The 26666-nt window shown below is 44.0% G+C and overlaps 1 protein-coding gene and 1 long non-coding RNA gene across 4 annotated transcripts in view; one reads left to right on the top strand and one right to left on the bottom strand.

Moving 5' to 3' along the window:
- The window catches only part of LOC141098693 (uncharacterized), a 51739-nt gene extending 36702 nt beyond the window's left edge, over positions 1 to 15037 (top strand). Inside the window, exons 2-3 of the long non-coding RNA XR_012234315.1 lie at positions 10972 to 11071; positions 14819 to 15037. This is a non-coding gene — a long non-coding RNA (uncharacterized lncRNA). The remainder of the gene's footprint in view (positions 1 to 10971; positions 11072 to 14818) is intronic.
- The window catches only part of LOC141098692 (40-kDa huntingtin-associated protein-like), a 62023-nt gene that overhangs the window by 20846 nt on the left and 14511 nt on the right, over positions 1 to 26666 (bottom strand). For 2 of the 3 annotated variants that reach the window (XR_012234314.1, XM_073586661.1), the window contains exons 6-9: positions 25770 to 25890; positions 23886 to 24035; positions 15044 to 15108; positions 3453 to 3534 (exon numbers count right to left, since the gene is read on the bottom strand). Coding sequence is in view for 2 of the 3 variants with exons in the window: in XM_073586661.1 (XP_073442762.1) it covers positions 3453 to 3534; positions 15044 to 15108; positions 23886 to 24035; positions 25770 to 25890 (418 nt within the window). In the remaining variant the exon portion in view is untranslated. The remainder of the gene's footprint in view (positions 1 to 3452; positions 3535 to 15043; positions 15109 to 23885; positions 24036 to 25769; positions 25891 to 26666) is intronic. The other variant, XM_073586662.1, reaches the window with a different exon arrangement.

Raw genomic sequence — 26666 nt, 5'->3', positions numbered from 1 at the left:
GCAGCATGCAGGAAGTGGCAACATACATTGGTCAAGACTTGCCACTGCAAGTCAATAGGTGCGAGAAAAAAAAATTGCACGGCACATGGACTATGTGTGTGCCCGTCCAATTTTTACGCACCTATCTCATAGGAAACCCAACATTTCATCAGCCCAGTACAGCAAATTCACAGCGTGACCCATCAGAATAGGATAGAATAAATACATAGAATTGATAGAAGGATGTCAATGACATATATAATTGGAGCAGTGTGTGTACTTTAATACACATGTATTTAGCTGTGAGCTCATATTGATACTCTGGCAAGAGCCATGTTTATTACCCCATTCCCAGACTACAAATATCAGCCCTCAGCTGGTTAAGAAAAAGTAGGGGTAGGGGGACCCCAAACCATTGTTTACTTGAAGTTATTTAAAGGGAACCTGTCACCAGTTTTGCTGATGTGAAGTATGGCCACCACCTTTCAGGGCTGATATACAGCGTTCTATAATGCTGTATATCTGCCCCAACCCAACCTGGAAGAGAAGAAAAATAACTTTTATTATAGTCACCTGCGGGGCGGTCCGGTCAGAAGGGTGTCTCAGATCTTGGTCAGGCGCCTCCCATCTTCTTCTGATCACCATTCTCCTGCTTGCTTCATGTGGATGACGCGTCCCTTCGTCATCCAAACAATCTCCTCGGCATTGCGTTCCTGCACAGGTGTACTTCTCTGACCTGTTGAGGGCAGAGCAAGGTAGTGCAGTGCGCGTGCGCCGGGGCTCTTTGACCTTTCCCGACACCTGCGCACTGCAGTACTGAAGTACGCCTGTGCAGAAGCGCGATGCCGAGGAGATTGTGTGGATGATGAAGGGATGCGTCATTCACATAGAGCAAGCAGGAGGACAACGATCATAAGAAGTTGGGAGGCGCCTGACCAAGACCTGCGACACCCCTCGGACCGGACCGCCCCGCAGGTAATTATATTTTTTTTCTATTACAGGTCATATTGGGGGCAGATATACAGCATTATAGAATGCGGTACAGTATATCAGCCCCGAAAGGTGGTGGCCTTGCTTCACATTGGCCAAAACTGGTGACAGGTTCCCTTTACTTATTAGCTAAATATATGTTCAGCAAGTTCTACACACACTGCACTAATTAAGCTGATGTTAAAAATGCATTGAATACGGATTACATACGAGTGCTAGGTGAGAAAAACCGCATTGTACTCGCATGACACTTGTCCTACTTTTCAGGAACGACATCGGACAGATTTTATTTACACTGATGAGTGCGAGCCTTAATAGGAAGACTAAAAAAGTGATGTCAGTTTAGAACAGCAGCATTTACACCATGGAAAAAAATGACATATTTATCCCAAGTGACAGGTCATCCTTAATACAACTCTGAGTATTTCTGCTGGTTCACAGTGCTTTCTCAGCCTGAATGTATGCCATAGCGATTTATGGTAATGGAGTAGGGATCATTTTGAAGTGCTTTACTGGGGTCTAGTCCTGTCTCTGGATACACAATATTACACCAAAGACCTCTAAAAAAGGTCCATAAACATTAGATAGTGGTCGGTCTGGTAAACAACTATCTTTCCCAGCAACCTCATAAGCATGAATGCTGGGTCGTGTAAGGACACCATTATGGGGGTCTGTCACCCTTAGATCTACTTATACACTCCCATTGGGGACGTAGCACCTATACAAATCACACCAGCGGTATAGATTTCCCTACTTTAGTTATTGAATAAAACATTTTTTTAGTCCATGTAAATGAGGAGTCCTCTCTTGGCCTGGCCAGGCTTAGCTCACCGTTCCGCCTCTTCATAGTGTCATTGACAGCAATTTCTTGCCCAGAGCAACAGTTGCCTGAATTAAACCCTTGGTCCTGCACATCTGCCCTGACATTGCAGAAGCCGAAAAGGCACAAAAAGTGTCAGTGCGGGCGCATAATCATCTCTCCCTGCTGTTTGGCTACAGTGGGCGCTGCAGAAAGGGATGAGAGCGCACCTGCACTGTCACCGTGTGTGCGCCGCTTCAGGTCCTCAGTGATTCCATTCACGCAGGGCTCGCTCTGGGTAAAAAAGAGCTGTCAATCAAGCTAAGGGGAGAAGAGCAACATGGTGAATACGCACTGGATCCTTTGCAACAACGACCACTTAATTATATATGAAATAAAATATTTTCTGTACAACTAAAGGAGGAAAATCAATACTGCAGGTATATGTGTAAGGACTAAGTCTCCTATGGGACTGTATAAGCAGTCTAAATAGAGTTTTTGGAGTGACAGATAACTTTTTAAAGTGTGAGCATGTCCCCTACTAAGGGTGTAACCCTCTTAGTGCTGCGCCATTTCCACCTGATGGTGTGTGAGCGTGCCCCCCCTACTACGGTGTTACCCTCTTAGTGCTGCACCATTTCCACCTGATGGTGTGTGATTGTGCCCCCCTACTAAGGTGTTACCCTCTTAGTGCTGCGCCATTTCCACCCGATGGTGTGAGCGTGCCCCCTACTACGGTGTTACCCTTAGTGCTGCGCCATTTCCACCTGATGGTATGTGAGCAGGCCCCCCTACTACACTGTGACCCTCTTAGTGCTACGCCATTTCCACCTGATGGTGTGTGAGCGTGCCCCCCTACTACGGTGTTACCCTCTTAGTGCTGCACCATTTCCACCTGATGGTGTGTGAGCGGGCCCCCCTACTACGTGTTACCCTCTTAGTGCTGCGCCATTTCCACCTGATGGTGTGTGAGCGGGCCCCCCTACTACGTGTTATCCTCTTAGTGCTGCGCCATTTCCACCTGATGGTGTGTGAGCGTGCCCCCCTACAACGGTGTTACCCTCTTAGTGCTGCGCCATTTCCACCTGATGGTGTGTGAGCGGGACCCCTACTACGGTGTTACCCTCTTAGTGCTGCGCCACTTCCACCTGATGGTGTGTGAGCGTGCCCCCTACTACGGTGTTACCCTCTTAGTGATGCGCCATTTCCACCTGATGGTGTGTGAGCGGGCACCCCCTACTACAGTGTGACCCTCTTAGTGCTACACCATTTCCACCTGATGGTGTGTGAGCAGGCCCCCCTACTACACTGTGACCCTCTTAGTGCTGCGCCATTTCCACCTGATGGTGTGTGAGCGTGCCCCCCACTACGGTGTTACCCTCTTAGTGCTGCGCCATTTCCACCTGATGGTTACACATGCTTAGCGCTGATAACACTAGGCCAGGTCACCCGCAGTAAATGACCGGAGCTCAGCTTGGCTTATTCTCTAGGATGAGATACACCTATTACAATGACCCCTAATGAGTGGATGGACAGCTCTCACAGTACAATGGGTTGCTGGACCCTTCCAATAAGACACGTGAGGCGGGTTACAATTCATTATATCTCTGACTCATGGTCTCGGAGGGTCCGCATATGCGAAGGATCATATTAGCAGGTGTTAGTGACAGGTAATCGTTCATACCGTGGCTGTGACTGTCAAAGGCTTCCCAGTCGTATTTCTCCAGCGTCTGTGCGTGTTCAGGTAACAGCTTCTGAGGGGGCGGCTGAGGCGAGACAGGATGTTATATCAGCACACAACATACTGAGGGAACACCCAGAACATTACATATTGGATAATTATGTAATAAAGGTAGACACAACTGCCCCACATGAGTGATCGCTCACTCGCGCTTCGGGTAGATCGCTTTATCCAAGAGGCAGTTTAGAGGAGTGCGCTAAATTATTCTCAAAGCTTTGCCAAGCTCCTCATCCCTTTTAATGATGTGAGATTTTCTGCTCTTGTTACGTCAGTCAGTGCCTTTCTTCGATTTCTTGAGCCATCTGATTATTACCATTGTAGTTTTAGGTCAACAGCTTAACTCTTTAGTGACAGAGCCAATTTAATACTTAATGACCAGGCCAACCTTTACAATTCTGACCACTGTCACTTTATGAGGTTATAACTCTAACACTTCAACGGATCCCACTGATTCTGAGACTGTTTTTTCGTGACATATAGTAATTCATGCTAGTGGTAAAATTTATTTGATATAACTTGCATTTATTTATGGAAAAAAAGGAAATATTGCAAAAATTGACAATTTTGCAATTTTCAAACTTTTATTTTGGAACCGATTTTTTTTATTTTCACAAGTGTATCAGAAGTGGACCACAAAATTTGCTGTCCAATTTCTACAGAGTACGCAGACATCCCGTATATGGGGGAAAGCCACTGTTTGAGCGCATGGCAGGGCTCAGAAGGGAGAGAGCACAGTTTGATTTTTTTAACATAAAATTGGCTGGAATCAATGGCGGGTGCCATGTCACGTTTGGCGACCCCCTGATGTACCTAAACAGTGGACCCCCCCCCAATTCTAACCCCAACACACCCTTAACCCTAATCCCAACCCTGACCATAACCCTAACCACAACCTTAACCATAACACACCCCTAACCCTAATCCCAATCATAACCACAACCATAACCCTAACTCCAACCCTAACGGAAAAATGGAAATAAATATTTTTTCTTATTTTATTATTTTTCCCTAGCAAAGGGGGTGATAAAGAGAGTTTGATTTACTATTTTTTTTATTTTGATCACTGTCAAAAAAGTCTGTCACAGTGATCAAAATGATCCAATAGGCAAAATTTCCTATTGTTGCCGGGTGCCAGCCGGCAGATCTCGGCGGGAGCACTGCGCATGCGCCCGCCATTTTCATCCCAGAAGATGACGACGACGGCCGGGGGCCAGGACTGGGGGATGCAGGAGGGTCCAGGGACAACGGAGGTACTGGGGGGGGCTTGGGAGACCTTACTTCTCTCTCCTCTGATATGCTAGATCATATCAGCGGAGAGAGAAATTAAATGGGAAGTCTGACTGTTTTTTTGCGGTCTCCGTTATTCTTTGAATAACGGTGATCGCAACATTAGGGTTGGTAAAAAACGACCCGAATCATTTTCTCCAGGGTCTCAACTACCCCCGGTAGCCGAGACCCTGGAGAATTCCCGACGCTGGGAGGCACAATAACCTTATTTCTTAGAGCCGTTAAAATGCGTCGATGAGGAATAAGTACCCTTAACTGCCTCTGGTAAAAGGCGTATTGGAGGTAGTTAAGGGGTTAAAGGGAATCTGTCACCAGGTTTTTGCTACCTCATTTGAGTGCAGTACATTGTAAGAAAAGACACCCTGATTCCAGCGATGTATCACTCAGTTCACTAGGTACAGCAGTTATGACACAATCATGAGTTTTAACAAGTAGCAGAGCTCAGAAAGCTGCCCCCGCCCAGACCAGGCTCTCCACAAACATTGTCTCTTGACATTGAGCTGCTAGGCAGTGCTGGGGACAGAAATGGGACATAATTCATAGGGATGCTAGTCCAGGCAGTGATAATCTCCTGGTGACAAAACCTTCATTGTATTTAAACACCAGCAAACAGTCTAATAAGTGACACATCACTGAAATCTGTATCTCTGCCCCTACTTCATGCTGCCCTCAGATTACATAGCAAAAACCTAACAACAGATTCCTATTAAACAGAGTCTTGCAGTAAGAGTAACCAAACATTTGTCTAAACACCCCTTCATGACCACATTACATCATTATACAATATATGGGTGTAGGGGGCCTATGAACTTGTCAGCTATATAGCTAAGCTCCTTTTATATACCTATATAACCTATATAGCTAAGCTCCTAAAGTTGCTCTTTAATCATTTAGATGCTGTTGTCAATCACTGGCAGTGTCATTTACATGGCTGGGTCTCATGAAGACCGCTATCACTGCCAACGGTAAGGCTTTATAGGAGATTGTCAATTTCACTGGCTACACAGCTGTACTGCAGTATACAGAAAAGCAATCAAATGATCAAGTGCCCAAAGGGGACTAAAAATACAGATAAATAAAAATTTAAAAAAATACTAAAATCCCCATCTTTTCAGCAGTTCAAAAATAAATTAAAAAAATGCAGAAACAAATGTTTGAAAAATTAATTACACCCCATAAATCAATAGCTTATAGAGCTACCTTTAGAAGCAATAACTTTCCTTGTCCGTCTCTCACATCTTCTGCAGGAATTTTAGACCCTTCACTGGATTTTTTTAAATCTAAACTCTAGTACCTCCTCCAATTGGTGCTGATCTACCGATTCTGGAACTGTTCTTTTTCTCCTGTGCCCAGGGCCGGTGTTAGACAAAGTGGGGCCCAGGGCTAAAGTTTAAAGTGGGGATCCAAATTCTAACATATTGTACCATCACATCGTTGCATTTACATGGGCTGAGTTCAGTCTGCTAACCCATTCACCCCCGGGGCCATTTTCCATTTCTTCGCTCCCTTTCTTTTCAGAGTCACAACTTTTTTATTTTTCCTTCAATATGGTCGTTTAAGGGTTTGTTTGTTTTCGGACAAGGTGTATGACCAACACCATTCCTTTTACCATATAATGTACTGAAAAACACAGGAAAAAAATTTCAAGTGTGGGGAAATTGCAATTCCATAATTAGGTTTTTTTTACCATGTTCACTGAATGCTAAAACTGACCTTCTATTATGATTCTCCAGGTCATTACGAGTTTGCATATATCAAACATGTAAGGATTCTTTTCTAAGTGGCAAAAAAAAAAAATCCAAAGTTTGTTAAAAAAAAAAAAAAATTACACCATTTTCCGAGACACATAGCGTCTCCATTTTTCGAGATCTGGGTATGGGTGAAGGCTTACTTTTTGCGTGACAAGCAGACCTTTTTATTTATACCATTTTGAGGTAGATACTATTATTGCACTTTATTGCAATGTTGAGGTAATTATAAAAGGAGTAATTCTGGTATTTTTAACTTTTTTCTTGTTGCACCGTTTACTGATCGGATTAATTTTTTGAAATCTTGATAGATCGGGCGTTTCTGATTGCAGCAATACCAAATGTGTATTTTTTTATTTTGAATGAGGCAAAAGGGAGGCGATTTGAACTTAGTATTTTTTACATTTTTTTAAGGTTTTAACCTTTTTTTTTTTACTTTTCACTTGCTTCAATAGTCTCTATAGGAGACTTGAAGCTGCGATCTTCTGATTGCTTGTGCTACACAGAGCAGTAGCAGAATTGATCACCAGCTATGAACGCCGGCCACAAGCAATGACAACCACTGGGGTCACCTGCAGAACCCCGGTTGTCATGCCAACCCATCGGCGCCCTGTAATCATGTGACGGGGCGCCAATCGGCGGGGTTAGTGATGTGCTTCTGGCCCAAGCATGTTAAATGGCGGCGTCAGGAGACTGAAGCGGTATTTAACATGCTGACAGCCGCGGGTGGATCACGATTTCACCGGTGGCTGTTATTAACACATGACATCACAGTTGATCAGATCAGCTGTCATGTGTCGGAAAAGATGTGGGCTCAGCGCTGGAGTCCACATCAACATACTGAAATCATTCAGTGCTTGCTTCCTGGTTGCTTTTGACTAGCTGAGGAAGAATGAGGGGGATAGAACAATCACTAATAGATCAATCAATCTAGATCATATATCATGTTATCAGCAGCATATCTGCAGTTGTCACCGAGCAATGTGCTGCTAAGAACAATGATTTTTGTTTCAGCATAAAGAATCCAATCACCCGACGAATAGGCAGCATTTTGCTCGTTCTTTGGGTGATTGCTGATGTTTACCCCTATGAACACCTTTTAAAGGGCACCTGTCACGTCCGCCATGCTCTCAAACCCAGCAGTATTCGCTTATTTATGAGTAAATTCCCTGCCTAACCAGCCCTGGTTTCACATGCTAATTAGGGTTATGACTAGTCGATGGGGCGTTAGTTCCCCAGACTAGTCAGCCCTCTTTCCATATCATCATGCCCTCGTGCACGCACACATTTCGGCAGAGTCACTGCACCTCTGCAGCTGGGTGTGCGCTACCCAGCTTCAGAGGCGAACACTGCGCATGATCGGGAGCCATCTTATGAACTTCCGGTCATGTGCAGCGCGCCTCAGAAGCTGGGTGTACAGTTCCTGGCTTCAAATCACCGTGTGCCTGATCAGGAGGTCAGAAGATGGCTCCCGGTCAAGCGCAGTGCGTACACCCGGCTGCAGAGGTGCAGTAACGCGGTTGAAATGTGCAGCTAGCTTGTGCAAGATTAGCAGGAACTGACGATTACGACAGCTTCTACAAACTATATTATCACGTCTGCACGGCTGTGGTAACATAAAAGGAGGGTTGACTAGTCTGGGCAACTAACGGCCCATTGACTAGTCAAATCCCTCACTAGCATACGAAACTGCGACAATGTAAAAGCTTTTTTAAACCTCATTTTTACAAAAAAATTTCATACAGTTATAGTTAGGCAGGCAATTCACTCATACATAAGTGAATGCTCCTGGGTTGGAGGGGATGGGGGACATGACAGGTTCCCTTTAACTTTCAGGCTCCATATCTCTCCATCCACTACTGCTTCCAACGAGAGACTACATCATTTTACAGACAATCATCTTGGCTATCTCATCCATAAATTTAACTTGCAACTATTTAGCATGTGATTAGTTATGCAGATTCTTTCCATATCACTGCATTTTTACAGTTTTGCTACAAATGTAATAAAAGCTACCAAAGATAAAGTGCAGATAAAAACACACTGAATCAGATGCCACAGACTATAACAGAGTGTCTGTATAAATAAACACAACGGATCACTCCCAGTATACACTGTGTTCCAAATTATTATGCAAAAAATATTTCCTCATATTTTCTCTAAATTACCTATATGAATTGCAGTCATTGTTATTTTCCAGTCATCTAATATTCTAGTATAACTGCAATGTTTTGAACAAACTGCCTATGAAAACAGTATATTTTTAAAAATAAGAAACACTCAGAATGCATGTTCCAAATTATTATGCACAGCAGAGTTTTCAACCTTTTTATTTTTATTTTGAACAAAAAAATGGTCAATTGTGAAATTATAAGCATTATCAGCTTATTACAAAATGAAATCAAACAGTTTTCAAGTCAAAACTTTATTCTAGGTGATGTTACATTTGCACATAGGACCCCTTGTTGGAAAGAAGCTTCTGAACTCTCTCGCCCATTGAATTTGTCAGTTTTTGGATGGTTTGTGCTTCAATTGTTTTGCATGTGGACAGAATACCCTCCCAGAGCTGTTGCTTAGATGTGAACTGCCTCCCGCCATCATAGACACTCCTTTTGATGATGCTCCAGAGGTTCTCAATGGGGTTGAGGTCAGGGGAAGATGGTGGCCACACCATAAGTTTGTCCTCTTTTATGCCCATAGCAGCCAGAGATGCAGATGTGTTATTTGCAGCATGAAACGGTGCATTATCATGCATGAAAATGATCTTGCTGCGGAAAGCACGGTTCTTCCTCTTGAACCATGGCAGGAAGCTCTGTTTTAGAAACTCCACATAGATTAGGGAGTTCATCTTTACCCCTTCAGGGATCCTAAAGGGGACAACAATCTCTCTCCCCATGATTCCAGCCCAAAACATTACTCCACCTCCTCCTTGTTGGCACCTTAGCTGTGTTTTCATCAACCAGCCATCCTCCACTCCATCCATCTGGACCATCGAGCGTTGCACGGCACTCATCGGTGAACAAAAGTTTGGAAGTCAGTCTTCATGTATCGTTTGGTCCACTGGAGCCGTTTCTGCTTGTGTGCAGTGGATAGAGGTGGTCGACAGGATGGCTGACGCACAGCTGCAAACCTGCATCTTGTTATTCGGGGGGACGTTGGAGGCACCAGCAGCTTCAAAAACATGTCTGCTGCTATGACAAGGCATTTTTGCAGCTGCTCTTTTAACCTGACGCAATTGCCTGTTGGAAAGAGTCCTCAATTTTTCCTTATCAGCACGCACACGTGTGTGCTGGGAATCAGCTACATACTTCTTGATTGTGCGATAATCACGATGAAGTGTCTTGGCAATGTTGATTGTAGTCATGCCTTGACCTAAATACTCCACAATTTGTTGCTTCTCAGCAGCTGTCACATCCTTTTTCTTTCCCATTTTGGCAAAAAATGTAGGCTGCTTAATAATGTGGAACAGCCTTCTTAAGTAGTCTTGCCTTTATTTGGACACACCTGCCAAACTAATTTGCACAGGTATCTGCAATTGCTTTCAGTGATATAAAGAGCCCTGACACACATCACCATCAAGGAGTTTAAATGACAAACAAAAAAATTCTAACCTTATCACTCCTAAACTCTTTTTGCATAATAATTTGGAACACAGTTTATACATGTGGCTAGGAGGCAGCCTGTATACCTTGTTATGATGCCCAATATCTGCTATTAGGTCCCCTGAGGAGTCAGCAAGTGACGAAACGCGTTGGGATGCACAGGGATTGTGTAGGGCTAGCATTGTGAGGGTTAGATGTGGACTGCCCTTGTTAGGGCGGGAGTCATGGGTGTTAGAAACATTAGCTCCTTTCGGGCTTGAATAGGGCGAATGCCTTTTTCCTGACCTGACATGACTCAGATGGGACATCTGACCTTGGACATCCTCCATCTGCATGTGGTGAGATCTTTCCTTTTCACATAATGTATATGGATTTCTTATATTTGATGTCTTCTCTATATGCATGAACAGGCATATTCCTTGATCTGAACAGGGTACAGGTTTATTCCTCTGTTAAGGAATCTGTTTATACTTGGTCTTAATTCACATTTTTCAGACCGAGTATCTTTTAGTCCAAACTTTTTTCAAATTTTTGGACTTGAAATAGACACATATATATACTGGGGGTGATCCGTTGTGTTTATTTATACAGACACTCTCTGTTATAGTCTGTGGCATCTGATTCAGTGTGTTTTTATCTGCACTTTATCTTTGGTAGCTTTTATTACATTTATTAAAGGTTATGTTTTATGATTTTTCTCTATTGCTGATTTGCTATTCTATATCGTGAGAATGTGTGGGTATCTAATCCACTCAGTGCTGTATTTCTAGTTTTGCAACAAAAAAAAAAAAAAATCTAAGTTTTAATTTTTCATTATTTTGATAGTATTTTATAAATCCACCTTTGGCTTTCAACACTGCCTGAATCCTTCTCGGCATGCTTTCGATCGAAATCTGATCTCAGGTCTCTACTACACTTTCCCAAGGTAGGTGCATATTGCTCGACTCGCTTGAATATGTATAAGGTTTTTTCTTCAAGTCTGCCCACAACTGTTCGATTAGGTTGAGGTCTGGGGACTGTGAGGGCCAATCCAGCATCTCTACTTCATTGTCATTGAACCATTTCTTCCCCAAACTCGATGTATGCTTTGGGCCATTGTCCTGCTAGAACACTATGTCGTCCTTTTCATACCCATAGTACTCGAGTGTACAAAGTAACTCATCTTGTAGGATAATCACATATAGCTCAGCATTGAGACCACCATTGATCCTGGTCAAGTATCCAACGCCTTTGGCTGGGAAACAACCCCATATCATCAGGCTTCCTTCACCGAACTTGACAGTTCCTTCAACTTCTCGATCCATTATCCCCTTTGTCACTTGTTTCTTCCACACCCATTTGCACCCTTCAGAGCCTAGTCAATTGACTTTCGTCTCATCGCTCCAAATCACTTGTTTCCAATCTTCTACTGTTCACTTATCATACTTTTTTGCAAACTGGAACCAACACCTCTTATGATCATTATTCCCATAATCCTATTTTCAAGAGGCTGAAGTCACTTCGATAGACATAGTTAAAGCATAATCAATCATGGAAGATGCCATTAGGGATTAAGAAGTGCGGTGAAACCGAGTAAATTAAAAAGTATTTTTTATTAATTACCAAGTTAAAACAATGAATACAAAAAGTAAAAAGACAGGGCAAAAGGGGCCTCCAAACAAAAGGGGGAAGGAATGATCAGCAATGAACCAATGATTGTGCACAGTGCGTGGAGAAATAAGCCTCAAAAGGTAAATCCGCTCTTGAAATCCCCAATTCCTAACAACCCTTTAAGAATTGGTCAGCATAATGGAAACACAGCAAATGCAATAATAATTGCTTGTTCTGCTGAGAAAGTGAAAAAGGCACCATTAAATGCAGGCTATTTATAACTTGAAGGCAGAAAAGGGCCCAATATAACAGAGAACACAAGGTAAAGAATAGAGGTAAAATATGGTAAAGTACCACTTGTGCTCATATGAAATAAATGCTGCCAAGAGATATCAGTGCTCAATAGATAAATCTGTCCAAGAAAGAAATTTTTGTGGTATAAATGAATATTACCTGTTGTTGTAGCCGAGATGGAGGCACGCACTGTTAAGCGGGGCGGAAGCATCACCAGCACCCTCCTCCTTGTGCACAAGCTTAACAGTAGCGGATTTACCTTTGAGGCTTATTTCTCCACGCACTGTGCACTTTATTTATACCGCTTGGTACAATCATTGGTTCATTGCTGGTCATTCCTCTTCCCCCTTTCGTTTGGAGGCTCCTTTGCCCTTTCTTTTTCCTTTTTGTATTCATTGTTTTAACTTTGTAATTAATAAAAAAAATGTACTTGGTTTCACCTCACTTCTTTATCTCTTATGGCACCTTCCATGATTGATTATGCTTTAAATACCTCTTATGATGATATTAAAGTTGAGTTTTCTTCAACTATTTTCGAGCCACCACTGCAGACTTGTGTAACGTGCATCACATGGTGCTTGCATGGACGTCTATGACTGAGACGACAGAAGCCGAGGGAGGATGATGGGTGAGAGAGTGGACAGCTTCCCTCCTCCATCACTGCTTTCAACTGTATCAGCATCCTGTATGTCAATACAGCTGAATGTGAGATGCAGGGTAGGGGCGAGGTCTACTGTTATTAGCGGCATGCCACTGGCTGGGGACTCCTGGGGGAGTGCCCTTGTCTGTGCCCCTCTGTTTAAAAGTTATGTTCCCTGTAAATAAAGATGCAAATCATCCCTTCAACCAACTGGGTCTGTACCACAGAACGTCTGTGAGCGGTCACGGTTTTCTTCTCTGATGCTGGTCAATCAAAACACGGCAGGTGAAGGGAAAATTTTAATATTTATTACTGGGGGGCGTAAATTTGGAACACAGGGGCACAGAGGAAAAAAACTGTTCGTGAATCAGTGGCGCAGCGACAATTGGAGGGTGTACTTAGTCTAAATGTAAAAAATCCAGTGAAAAGTCATCTTAAGTTCACTGAGATTTTTGGGCATTGAGTTTCTTTTTTTTTTTCAACCATTCTGATGTAGATTTCCTGTTGTGCTTGCGATCATTGCCCCATTGCATGACTCAGCCAAGAATTAGTTTTTTTGTTACATTTGACTCTAGAATACTTTGGAGGAACTCATGGTCAACTCAAGGTCCTGAAGCTACAAAACAGTCCAGATTATCACCTCTCCACCACCGTGTATGACAGTTGTTATGATGTGTTTGTGCTGATATATCGTGTTTCACACAGGGCATTATAGCCAAACATCTCAACTTTGGTCTCAACTGTCCAAAGGACTTTGTTGAGAAATTTTGTCCAGATGTTAGTTTGCAAACTTTAGCTGTGCTGACATGTTCGTTTCAGAAAGAGGTAGCTTTCTTCTAGCAACCCTTCAAACTAGCAACACTTGTTCAATCTTCTTCTAATTATATGTTCAAGATTATGACCGTACATCACGCTAATGCCTTTGGAGTCTGAGCTGTAGCTCTTCGGTATTCTGTAATTTCCTGCACATTTTACGGTCTGACCTTGGGGTGATTTTGATGGGACTTAGGGTCCCGTTTCACTTAGAGACGCACCAGTGATCCCGACAACGATACGACCTGGTAGGGATCGCTGGTGCTTTGCTAAATGATCGCTAGTAAGCTGCCAAACAGGCAGATCTCTTCATCGACACAGCAACGATCCAGGGATCAAACACAGTGATGCATGCTGGCCAGCGGGACGCCGACGACGAAAAAATGGCCCAGGACATTCCTGCTCGATCAGCGATATCCAGCAGGGAGGCCGGTCGCTGCTGCGTGTCACATGTAGTGAGTTTGCGGCAAGATGGCTGTTGCGTCACAAAATCGGTGACGCATTAGCGATCTCGCTATGTGAGACGGGGCCTTTACACTCATGGGAAGATTGTCAACTTTCTTGATTTCCACTCGTCAATAATCTTTCTAGCTGTAGAATGATAGACTCCAAAGTGTTTGGAAATGGCCTTCTAACCCTTCCCAGATTGATGGGCAGAAATAATTTCTTCTCTAATTACATTGCTTATCTCTTTCCTTTATGACACTGTGCTAACACCCGCGTGGATGCTCCAAACCAGCACACTGCACAAACTTCTGCTTTTATAGACGCCGTCATACTTGCGGATGAACAATTAAATCAAGGGCGCTTGATTAGCAGCACTTAGCGGTTCTTTATTCCTGGAAACTATAAAGGTATACTTATATTTTTCACACACAGCGTCTACACACTGGCCTAGTTTTTGTTAATGTCTTGGGTTGTTGTTCAACTAAGGTTGTATTTATCTAACTTTAAAGACCTACCAATCTTCTAAGGACTCAAATTACTATTTTTTTTTTTTAATTACGGTATGTCCTAATACCCTAGACATGAAAATTTTAGCAATGCACACACGACCAAATAATCTGATCAGCCCAGTCTATTCTGCAGTGATGTAAAGGCAGCAGACAGTTTCTGAAGTTGTTTTGTGCTTCTTTTTTTCTCACTGTTGAATACAGCATCTAAGCGGTCACACGGGCAGGATCATAATTCACTCAGACCCCATCCCCCGCAGCAGCAATACGCCATTTACTCATTAAGAAATTTCAAGTACAATGATAATAAAAAACTGATTTATTGTTTTGTTTGTTGCTTTCTACCCTCAGAGGAGTCTTCTAATTGATTTCCTTTGTAAAGTCTCCAGATTTGTTCTTGTGATGTTCGAGATCATCATGCAGACAAGTATAGGATTTTCTGAATTATTAGATCTCAGGTATAAAGGATTTTGCAGAGAAAACACTGGTAAGTAAAATGCCCCCAGAAACCTCCCCCCCCCCCCAAAAAAAAATAAATAAATAAATAAAAAAAATCATGCTCTTTATTTTGGACAGAGGTCTATTATTTGATGGTAGTGGAGCTTACCTGCAGCAGCATAAGGAGGAGAACCCGGGACACTTCACATTTCACAATAATGTCCAGGAACGCTCCTGGAACAAAGACAGAGACCACTTCTATCAGGAGATCACATACACGTCTCTAATCTGAGATACCAGAGAAAACCCGAGAAAGCAAGCTGTGCCGGTGGTCCTCATGGGTCCAGCTACTACGCAGTTTGTAATGGGAAAGACAGCGTTCATTACATGTCTTCTGAAAACGTTTTGCACGTGATGAAGAGCATTTTTTGTATTTTTTAATGCTGACAGTAATACTCACTCTGCTCCATGATGGCCCTGATTCATCATTACCTTTGTGTCTGGTTTTTGTCTGTGTGTTTTCCATCTTATTTTGCTTGGAACCAATTAATTCTTCTATCTGCGCCTGTTTTGTAGTTTATTTTATATGTGCATGTCGGTTTTTATTTTTGCTTGCTTTGCGGCCGAAGTTTAGTGATGCCAGATGTTTCAGCCTGATTGATCAAAAGCGTAAAATTTGGAGGAACTCCTCTCCAGTCCTCCCTCCACTGAATTTTTGAGCTTGCCAGTATTTTGGCACAATTTTTGCACCATTTTGCAAAACTTGCAACTTTTGGTACCAATAAGTCACAAAAACAGTTTAAGACGAAAAAAAATACAATTTTTGACTTTGAGCCAAATTCAAGAATCGTGTGCGTACGTTTGAGGAATCTGGCAAAAAACGTAACTAATATCACAAGATAAAAAAGCAAAGGTTGAATCGGGGCCTTTATGAAACATGGATATAGTAATGTCAAGGTTTTCCAAAACTTTGTGGAACTAATCACTTTAAAGTCTCTAAAAGTTTGCATTTTTCAATGAGCCAGAATTCCTTCCTGTAGTCGTAGATATCAGTGGCTGGCAGTGCTGCTCTTTATCTTTAAAGGTTAGTTTTTTATGCATTTTTTGGACAGCAGTAAAAAGTGGATCCAACAAGAAGGAGGAGACCTATAATTCCATTCTATGTCATTCCCATTTCTCTCTTAAACAATGAAGGTGTGATTAAAGGGTACATGTGGGCCAAACCTGTCCGCTCCCATGATGATGCCACTAATGTGGACACACTTGTATGTTAAAAACAATATCGGCTGGATTTCGCTTGGAATTGAGGAACATCCTACACCTGGAATACTTAACTCTAGACTACATGTTTGGAGTGTTCTAAGGACGATTTTGTTATCTTTGAACTCATTAGTTAGAAAGACTATAGCATTTTTATTAATACATTTAAAATTAAATCCACAGAGGATATTAGTACACAGACAACTCAAAATCACAAGAATACAAGTGAGTAAGATGGGAAAACACCAGGACAAGAATGTACAACGCACAATTTCAATGTCTAGCCATTAGATGGCAGTGTATAACTACAAATGCAAAACTAAAAAAGTTATGCAGCAAATAAAGTAAATCCAAGGAACATAAGACAATAACAGAGTACCGAAATATAAGCCTCCCAAGAAGGCTGATAACACTGGTAAAAATGTAGTGTATTCCATTGGAAACAGGCATATAAGCAAGAGTAGGCACAGTAATACAGAATAGAGACCCACCGCACATATTGCTATGACAGCTTTGTTGCCCAAAGCAGGCAAATAGTTAATTTTTATTTTGTACTTGAGTTTACACACCGCCACTTGTGGTGGACATTGAGCCTGCAGTGTGTACACTTTGGAGCAGGTGTTTTCCCATCCAGTTTGTCTGTATTTCTGTGATGTTGTGTTGTCGCGATACTGATCTTGGATTCCAGCCTCCATTTACTACAGCGGACATTTATTACATGTGTGCATGGGGCTAAGAACTATCAGGCAGGTAGCTGCTGACAATTCTCAATACATCTTCTAGACCTGTCCTCCGCCTTCCACACAGTCAACCACTCCCTCCTATAACAAAACCTCTCTTCTCTTGGTGGAAAAGACCTTGCCCTCTAAAAGATCTCTTCCCACCTCTCTAAAGGGACATTCATCAGTGTCTCCCACTACCACACTACCTCCTCATCACACCCTCTCTCTGTTGGTGTCCCTCAAGGCTCTGTCCTGAGACTCTTACTGTAACAACCCTGCTGGCATCACTGCATGGCCTCCCATCCCCCGCACATCAACTTACTCACTGCTCCGGGTCATGCTGTGAATTCTGTTTGCTGCCAGTCCTGTGCTCTGTGCCTCTGCTCTCCTGCATGGCTCCTGGCTGTGCGTGTATAGGGGGGGCGGCGCCAGAACTCTCTGTTTCTTATGCAGTCAGGGGGCACCTGTCTTATCTGTCCCTGACCAATTACCTAGAGCCCTTGACTATTTAGTTCCGCCACACCCACTGGAACATTGCCTGTGTAATGTCTATACTCAGTTAGTATCTTGCTGCTGAGGAAGCCAGGCCCTGTTCTGTGTATCTCCTTCTCTGGAGGAATACTCTTAGCTGTTATGAATGGGTCACCGAGGAGAAAAAACAACACAAGCTAAGTCTCAGAAAACCAGAGAGGTTGGTAACTATGCAGATTGCAGATCCCTGATCCTAACCACACAACTAGCAGCAGTCGTGGAGCGTACCTACGATGATTCTAGACGCCTCGTCACAACCGGAGGACTACATAAGCCTAAAACAAGAAAAGGGGAAAACTAACTGCCCCAGAGCAGACCCCAAAGGAAAGACAGCCCCCACACATGTATTGACGGTGAAACAAGATGAAAACACAAACACAGGCAGGAAAATAGGCTGAGCAAACGATGGGGCCAAACTAACTAGAAAGGACAGGAAAGGAAAGACACTGTCTGCAATCTGCCAAAAACCCTACAAAAATAATGTCCAACACTTCTGATAGCAAAATTAACCCTGAAGTCACTAGACTTCTCCCTCTATATCAGCACTCTGAAATATTCTGAGACAGAGCAAAAAGAGGCCAATATAATAAAGGACAAAAAAGGCAAATTGGCAAATACAGATAAATAAGAGTGGAAGTTCAGCACAGCCCCAGCTGGGGCTGGCTGACCACACAAAAAAGCTGAATAGACCAACAAAAGCAAGTGTGAACATTAGCAAAAAAACTTAGCTTGAGAAGACTGGAACAGAGCTGAAGTCCAAGACCTGAGAAGCAGACTGAATCACCAGCACCAGGATAGGGCGTCGGCTGTCTTATATCCAGTCTGACACTCCAGAGATCCAATCGTTATCCTCATCATCAGGTGGCAGATCACTACCAATTAAACCAACCTCACTACCTCCTGTCACTACCAGAGGGAGAACTGTTATGAATGAGTCACCGTAGGAGGCAAAAGCAAAAATACACGCTAAGTCCAGAAAACCAGAGAAGTTGGCAACTATCAGATTGCAGACCCCTGAACCTATCAACACAACTAGCAGTAGCCGTGGGGGGTTCCTACGATGCCCTAGACCCCTCGATCACAGCCGGAGAAATACATAGGCCTAAAGAAAGAAAGGGGAAATCTAAACTGCCCCAGAGAAGACCCCAAAGCAATAGGCAGCCCCAAACATATAATGACGGTGAAGCAAGATGAAAATACCAACACAGACAGAAAGATAGACTGAGCAAAGACGGGGCCCCAAAACTACCTAGATAGGAAAGGACAGGAAGGCTGCTGTCTGCAATCTGCCAAAACCCTATCAAAAACATAAGCCAACCAGCTGATATGAAAAAGGCCCTGAAGCAGCTAGGCTTCAAAAACTGAATCAGCACTCAGGTATTTTCAGAAGACAGAGCTAAATGAATTCAGCACACCCCAGCAGGGAATGGCAGAAATCCAGAAAAACAAAGCAAAAACAAAGTCAAAGCACAAAAGCAAAAGACCGAGCAGCAAACTTAGCTTTGGAGGAGCAGAAATTCAGACTGGTCTCCAAGGATCCCACAGAGAAATCACCCGCAGGGCAGAAGGGCATCGGCAGCATTATATCCAGTCTGTAACTCCACTCAGCCAGTCACAATCATCAGCCTCAGGTGTTTGAGAATCAGGCTCACTACCTTTCTTTACCAGAAGAGGGAGTTCCTCGGGCCTCAGTAATGAAGGGGAAAATGAACTCACAACAGAGAACGGAAGGAGAACTCTCAACTGGTGGAGCAGAAAATGAGTTCACAACACTTAGCCTTGCTTTGTGTTCTTTGGCTGCCCTCCAGGAGGCTGCATATCCTGGTCTCTGTGTCTTGATCCTAGCCTAGTGTTTACTTGTCCTTCCGCCTGCCAGGAGGCAGAATATCCTGGTCCTTGTGTCTTTGTCCCTGTGTCTCTGTCTGAACTCAGTCTTACCTCTGTCTGTCAGTCTCCTTGTCTTTGGCTTCCTTCTCTGCTGTGTCTTTCCTTGTGTCCTCCCTGTCTGAGGCTCTGCACCCTTGCAGCTCTGCCTGCTATGCTCTCTTGCAGCTAGGCTCCCTTGCCGCTCTGCCTGCTCGGCTCCCTTGCCGCTCTGCTTGCTCTCCTCCCTTGCAGCCCCGCCTACGCAGAACTCCGGCGGCTCCGCCTACGCAGCACTCCTGCGGCTCCGCCTATGCCGCACTCCTGCGGCTCAGCTCCAAATCCTGTTCCAACATACACCACTCCCTCCTGCCTACACCTGCTGTGTGAACAGGTCCCTACCTGTTCTTTCTCATACCACGCCAGTCTGTCCTGTGTCTCCAAGCCGTGCCTGCTTGCCCTGTGTCTCCAAGCCGTGCCTGCTTGCCCTGTGTCTCCAAGCCGTGCCTGCTTGCCCTGTGTCTCCAAGCCGTGCCTGCTTGCCCTGTGTCTCCAAGCCGTGCCTGCTTGCCCTGTGTCTCCAAGCCGTGCCTGCTTGCCCTGTGTCTCCAAGCCGTGCCTGCTTGCCCTGTGTCTCCAAGCCGTGCCTGCTTGCCCTGTGTCTCCAAGCCGTGCCTGCTTGCCCTGTGTCTCCAAGCTGTGCCTGCTTGCCCTGTGTCTCCAAGCCGTGCCTGCTTGCCCTGTGTCTCCAAGCAGTGCCTGCTTGCCAGTGTACCAAGCCGTGCCTGCTTGCCCTGTGTCTCAGCCTGCTTGTCACTCGCACTTGTCCAGGTGTCCTGTTCCCGAGTGGGATCAGCAGCCACAGCCAGACACCACCCTGGAGTGGCACACGGCAGCTACCTGCCGCACAAGCCTGACCTCACCATCAGATGCTCCAGTGAAGACCGAGGTAGCTGCCGTAGTTACGCCCCTTCCAGGGTAGTCTGGTTTGTGGCACAGTGGGGCCACAACCCCCCGGCTCGCGCCATTCAGCCAAGGTGCGAGCGTGACACTTACTCTTATATATACTTTTGGCCTAGGAAAGCTCATAAAGTCCCATGGCTTCCAGTACCCCTCTATACACTTATGACCCTCAGATCTACCTCTCAGGCCCAGATGTCACCTCTCTGCTGCCCAGGATCCTGGAGTGTCTATCAGCCATATCCTCTTTCTCATCACACATCCTAAAGCTCAATGTGGATAAATCTGAACTCATCATCTTTCCTCCATCTCACCTATCACAATTAACGCACCACCCTTTCCGCAGTACCAGAAGTCCACTAACTGAGAGTAAGGCCCCCCCGTCTCGCATAGCGAGATCGCTGAAGCGTCACCAGTTTTGTGACGCAACAGCGACCTCGCCACATGTGACACGCAGCGGCGACCGCCCCCCCCCGCTGGATATCACTGATCGTGCTCGAATGTCCTGGGCCATTTTTCCATTGTCGGTGTCTCGCTGGCCAGCACGCATCGCTGTGTTTGACCCGATGAGCGACCTCGTTGGCGACGCAGAACTCAGGGACGCAGGCGTGAATCTTCAGAAAAGCTGCGTGGCAAGGTACCAACGACCACCGAGGTCGTTATACGGATCGCCAGATCGTTAATGCGGTGCTGAAGAGATCTGCCTGTTTGCCAGGTTACTAGCGACCATTTAGCGACGCACCAGCGATCCTGACCAGGTTGTATCGTTGTCGAGATCACTGGTGCTTCGCTAAGTGAAACGGGACCCTTACCCTATTCTCTGCCCTGTCCTTCACATCGCACTTCCAAGCGCTCTCCACCTCCTGCAACCTCCAACTCATAAATATTTCCAGAATCCGTCCATTCCTCAACCCTCACTTTATTAAAATGTTAGTGCATGCCCCCATTATCTCCTGTCTCTGCTACTGAAATATTCTGCTCTGTGGCCTCCCAGCTAACACTCTCGCAACGCTTTAGCTCATCATTAACTCTGCTACCTGACTTATTCACCTCTCGCCACAGTATTCCCTTCTTCAGCTCCCAATTCCCCAACGTATCCAGTTCGAATAGCTAACCCTGACCTACAAAGCGTTCCATATCCTGTTTCCTCCATATATATCCAAACAAATCTCTTGACACCTTCCCATATGTAATCTCTGGTCCTCATAGGACCTTCTTCTCTCCTCCACGTTTATACGTTCCTCATCCAATTGCCTCCAAGACTTCTCCTGAATATCCCCATCCTCTGGAATTCTGAGTCCCAACATGCCCAACTATCAGCCACATTCAGAATGTTCAGACGGAACTTGAAAACCCATCTCTTCAGGAAAGCTTACAGTCAGCAATGACACTACTGCCTCCTCACCACCACCAGTCAGTACCTGCTCTGAGCTGCCAGAAGAGGCAAATAGTTACCAACCACCTGCCTGTTAGTCCTTAGCCCCTTATGCAACAAGAACAGAAGTCTCCCCTTTAATGGAAGGTCATTATTGCTGACTTACCTTAGTCATTAAGTCTCCATACGATCTGAATTGAGAGCATTTTTCACCTTACTTTTTCACATATCATGTAATCACTGATCAATTGTTCAATGCAACTTTGATGGTATTAACCCAGGATAAGGGAAAGTAGCCTTCAAACCAGTGTGTGTCACTGCTCATTCCACATTGGAAACTATCAGTGATGGATCATTCCTTATTCTGCTGTATGCCAAGTATCCAGATATGGGAATAATAGTACAGTCCAAACAGATGACCAGAAACTGCATGTCTGCGATAGTGACCTTCCAGGCATGAATGAAGACTTGATGCTGGAATATTACCATGGCCAGAGACTGCATGACTACGATAGAGAACTTCTAGGCATGAATGAAGACTTGATGCTGGTATATTACCATGGCCAGAGACTGCATGTCTGCGATAGTAACCTTCTAGGCATGAATGAAGCCTTGATGTTGATATATTACCATGACCAGAGACTGCATAACTACGATAGTGACCTTCTAGGCATGAATGAAGGCTTGATGTTGGTATATTACCATGACAAAAAATGGTGGGGGGAACAAGAGGCGCAATAGTGCCCTATCACTAGTGACACTTAAAAGTATGAGCAGTATAATACAGTTCCACTCACCTATTCCAGTTGTGTAACCCACAACTGGCTTGAGAGCATATCACAGAATCAGCTGCTGCAGGACCTCCACCAACCACTCACACGTGGAAAAAACCTTCAGAAAGTTGTGGTGCATTTGTATTGAGGCCTGTCTATACAGGTGATTTGTGAATCTCGGCTAGCGCGGACTGCAATACACCCTGTTTCCCACAACTTTCTGAATATTACCATGGCCAGAGACTGCATGTCTGCGATAGTGACCTTCTAGGCATGAATGAAGGCTTGATGTTGGTATATTACCATGACCAGAGACTGCATAACTACGATAGTGACCTTCTAGGCATGAATGAAGGCTTGATGTTGGTATATTACCATGGCCAGAGACTGCATATCTGCAATAGTGACCTTCTAGGCATGAATGAAGGCTTGATGTTGGTATATTACCATGACCATAGACTGCATAACTACGATAGTGACCTTCTAGGCATGAATGAAGGCTTGATGTTGGTATATTACCATGGCCAGAGACTGCATGTCTGTGATAGTGACCTTCTAGGCATGAATGAAGACTTGATGCTGGTATATTACCATTGCCAGAGACTGAATGTCTGTGATAGTGACCTTCTAGGCATGAATGAAGGCTTGATGTTGGTATATTACCATGGCCAGAGACTGCATGTCTGTGATAGTGACCTTCTAGGCATGAATGAAGACTTGATGCTGGTATATTACCATTGCCAGAGACTGAATGTCTGTGATAGTGACCTTCTAGGCATGAATGAAGGCTTGATGTTGGTATATTACCATTGCCAGAGACTGCATGTCTGCGATAGTGACCTTCTAGGCATGAATGAAGACTTGATGTTGGTATATTACCATGGCCAGAGACTGCATGTCTGTGATAGTGACCTTCTAGACATGAATGAAGGCTTGATGTTGGTATATTACCATTGCCAGAGACTGCATGTCTGCGATAGTGACCTTCTAGGCATGAATGAAGACTTGATGTTGGTATATTACCATGGCCAGAGACTGCATGTCTGTGATAGTGACCTTCAAGACATGAATGAAGGCTTGATGTTGGTATATTACCATTGCCAGAGACTGCATGTCTGCGATAGTGACCTTCTAGGAATGAATGAAGACTTGATGCTGGAATATTACCATGGTCAGAGACTGCATGACTACAATAGTGACCTTCTAGGAATGAATGAAGAATAGATGCTGGTATATTACCATGGCCAGAGATTGCATGATATGTGGAAGAGGAAAGTGAAAAATGTGCACATCTCAGAGAATTATAAGAATTTCAGGACTTGTTACTTATTTAACAAATCTGTAATAATTTCCTAATAATAAAATAGGCAGGAAGAGAAATAAAATACATTGCTGCACAGTATTTGGGTTTTATGTGGTGGTAATAAAAGCCAATCATATGATCATCAGGGTTTAGATCACTTCACAAATGGAGTAAGCTTCCATTCCCAGCCTGATCTGACAGGTCTCCACATTCTCCTCTCTTACCTACTGGCACATTGTTTCCTGGTGTATGAAGACCCTTCTCCTGAGCCAAAAGTTGCATCTCTGTGAACACCGCGAGAGCGCCGTCATAATCTCCTGCACGAAAGACGAGATGGATACAGCAGAATTCAGGAGGAACATACGCAGAGTTATCTATGGAGAGAACGGCTGAGTATACAAGTCACTAGAGAGCAGAACATACAATCATAAATTACGATATATATCAAATTAACGATTATAATAATTATTATTAACCTGCTTGTTAAGAGCAAAAAAAGTAAGCATTAAATGGCACCAAATAGTGCTTTAGAAAAGTCATTGCTGAAGGTCAGATTCACATTTCCATCATTATGGTCCCTGCTGTTGGATGAGAGGCCTCCTTGTCGCCCAGCGCTGGCTTCCGTCAGTGAAGAGTTGGGCAGCAATAGTTAATGTAGTTTTGCTTGTAGATTTATTTATGATTTTTTTTTTTTTTTTTTGTACTTTTGTAGTTGTTTTGTAGTCCTCTTTGCGGACTTGAACTTGCGATTATCTGATTGCTGGTGCTTTATACAATAATACCACAATATAGTAAAGAGCATGGTAATATTTGAAGGTCAACCACAAGCTGGCTGTCACAGAAGTACCCTCATGACTGGCACAGGGGTCTTCAGCAGACACATGGTGACCCATCGGTGTCCAGCAATCATGTTGCAGGAGGACCGACCGGCAATTAAAACAGCTGTGGAAGAAGCTCCGCTTTACGTGCGATTGTTATAAGCAGATGATGGCTGAATGTTACAGGCATCATTTGCTGGCCCACATCAAAGTCAGGGAGGCGACATGTGATGCATTAATAAGTCCTATGTTGAAAAAAATTTTAAGAACGCACTGCTCAACATACTCAAAACTGCTGTAAAGAAGTTTGTTAGACTTACAGGGGTATTCTCATCTCTAAAATCCTATCCCAATATGTAGTAGGTGTAATAATGTTAGGAAATACTTCTAATAAGAAATGTAGTATAGTTCTCCTGATAAGCTAAACGCTTACTAAACATGCAGGGCATTGCAAAGATTAGGTATCCTTGGTTATGACCACTAGCAACTAACTGTGAGTATATGAGTAGTTGTAATAATTAAGCTACTGCAATGGCCTGCACATGGTGTACCTGATATAGGTTATCAAGAGAACGCTACCACATTTCTAAGTGGAGGTATTTTCTAATATTGTTATTATTAATAATAAATAATAATTTTATTACTACACCTACTACATTTTTGAATAGGATCTTTGAGATGGGAATACCCCTTTAAGGTGCCGGAATCATTTTTACAGTAAAATATTGCTTCATTTTCACATTGGGTAATAATAGACTATATACCCCACGTGTGGTCAAAAACTATCATCTGTGCACACGAGAGGGCTCAGAGGGGAAGGAGCGCTGTTTGACATTGGAAGTGAAAATTTGGCAGAATAGACTGTGGACGCCATATTGGATTTGGAAAGCCCCTAAGGTGACAAAATAGCAGAAACTCCCAATAAGTGACCTTATGTAGGAGGCTAGACCACTCATGTGTTGTTTAAGCCCCAGAAGAAGTAACAGAAGAAAATTGAGCCCACAATTTGGGAAGCAACTTCTCCGGATGTTCAGCAATACTCTGTACAAGGTTGGGAACTTCTACATGGGCAAACATTAGGGCTTGGGAGAGAAGGTGCGCCATGTGCAGAGTTCCTGAGGAGCCAGAACAACAGAAACTCCCCACATGTGACCCCATTTTGGAAATTAAACCCCTTAGGGATTATGCCTGCAGGTGGATTCCCCATCTTCTCCTCCCCCTCACTATTTAACAGGTCGGTGACAGTAAGCAATGACGCACATGTAGTAATTGGGCAGTGCAGTGACTCACGTGTCATGATCTTACAAGACGCTACGTATCCAAGAGACAGAAGGCATTCGATGGGGACTTGTGTTTGTAACTCTGCTGCTCGCTGGAAATAAACCACAGCCTCCCCGAGCTTGTTCATGTCCTGATCAGAGAAAACAACACAACTTGCTTCGGGCTCAGCACAACTACATTTCTGTTATTCCACATTTTCCTTCTAAACATTTTTATTTCTATAAGATAATGGCAAGGACATTCAGAAGTCATCAGAAGAGTAATGCTGCTCACAGTGAGGGATCATTCAGACCGCACTCGTGTCTATGACAGTCTGTGGGATTCTTCACATATCCAATCTGTCCAAGTGGTCAACACCATGCCGCAGAGACATGTCTGATAATGATCTGAGTGTCAGATCAATGTCGCTGAGGGTGCTATCACATTGCATTCTAGCACCCATTCAGTGGCCCCGTCGGAGCTAATACCCAAACTCACCGAAAAACAGGATTTGGACGTATGTGCCGACAGGGCCACAGACTATAATGGTGCTGACCAGGGCTGTGGAGTCGGTAAGCCAAACCTCTGACTCCAACGCCTCAATTTCCATAAAACCGTCTCCACCAAAATGGAGACACTGACTTCACAGCCCTGGTGTTGACAGAGCGAACGTGCGCTCAGCCATGCATTATTTTTGTGTGTGTACGTCTACTGGAGGTGTACACCCGGACATAGTAGACCGCGTCTGAGTGTCTGCATCCAGTAGGCCTATATGTCCAAAGGGGGCCACTGAATGGGTGCCTGAACGCAGGGTGAAAACACCCTAATAATGCAAGTCTACAGGTCCATGAAAAAAAAAAAAAAAATCAGAAAGCATTCAGAAGTCATCTGTTTACTGCCCGTTTCTCATAGACTGGTTGAAAGAAG

The sequence above is a fragment of the Dendrobates tinctorius genome, unplaced genomic scaffold (genome assembly GCF_039654945.1).
Source record: "Dendrobates tinctorius isolate UK_male_01 unplaced genomic scaffold, ASM3965494v1 ptg000094l, whole genome shotgun sequence".
Classification (NCBI taxonomy): Eukaryota; Metazoa; Chordata; class Amphibia; order Anura; family Dendrobatidae; genus Dendrobates; species Dendrobates tinctorius.
The sequence above is the reverse complement of the archived record's forward strand: the minus strand, read 5'-3'. Positions and strand labels throughout refer to the sequence as shown.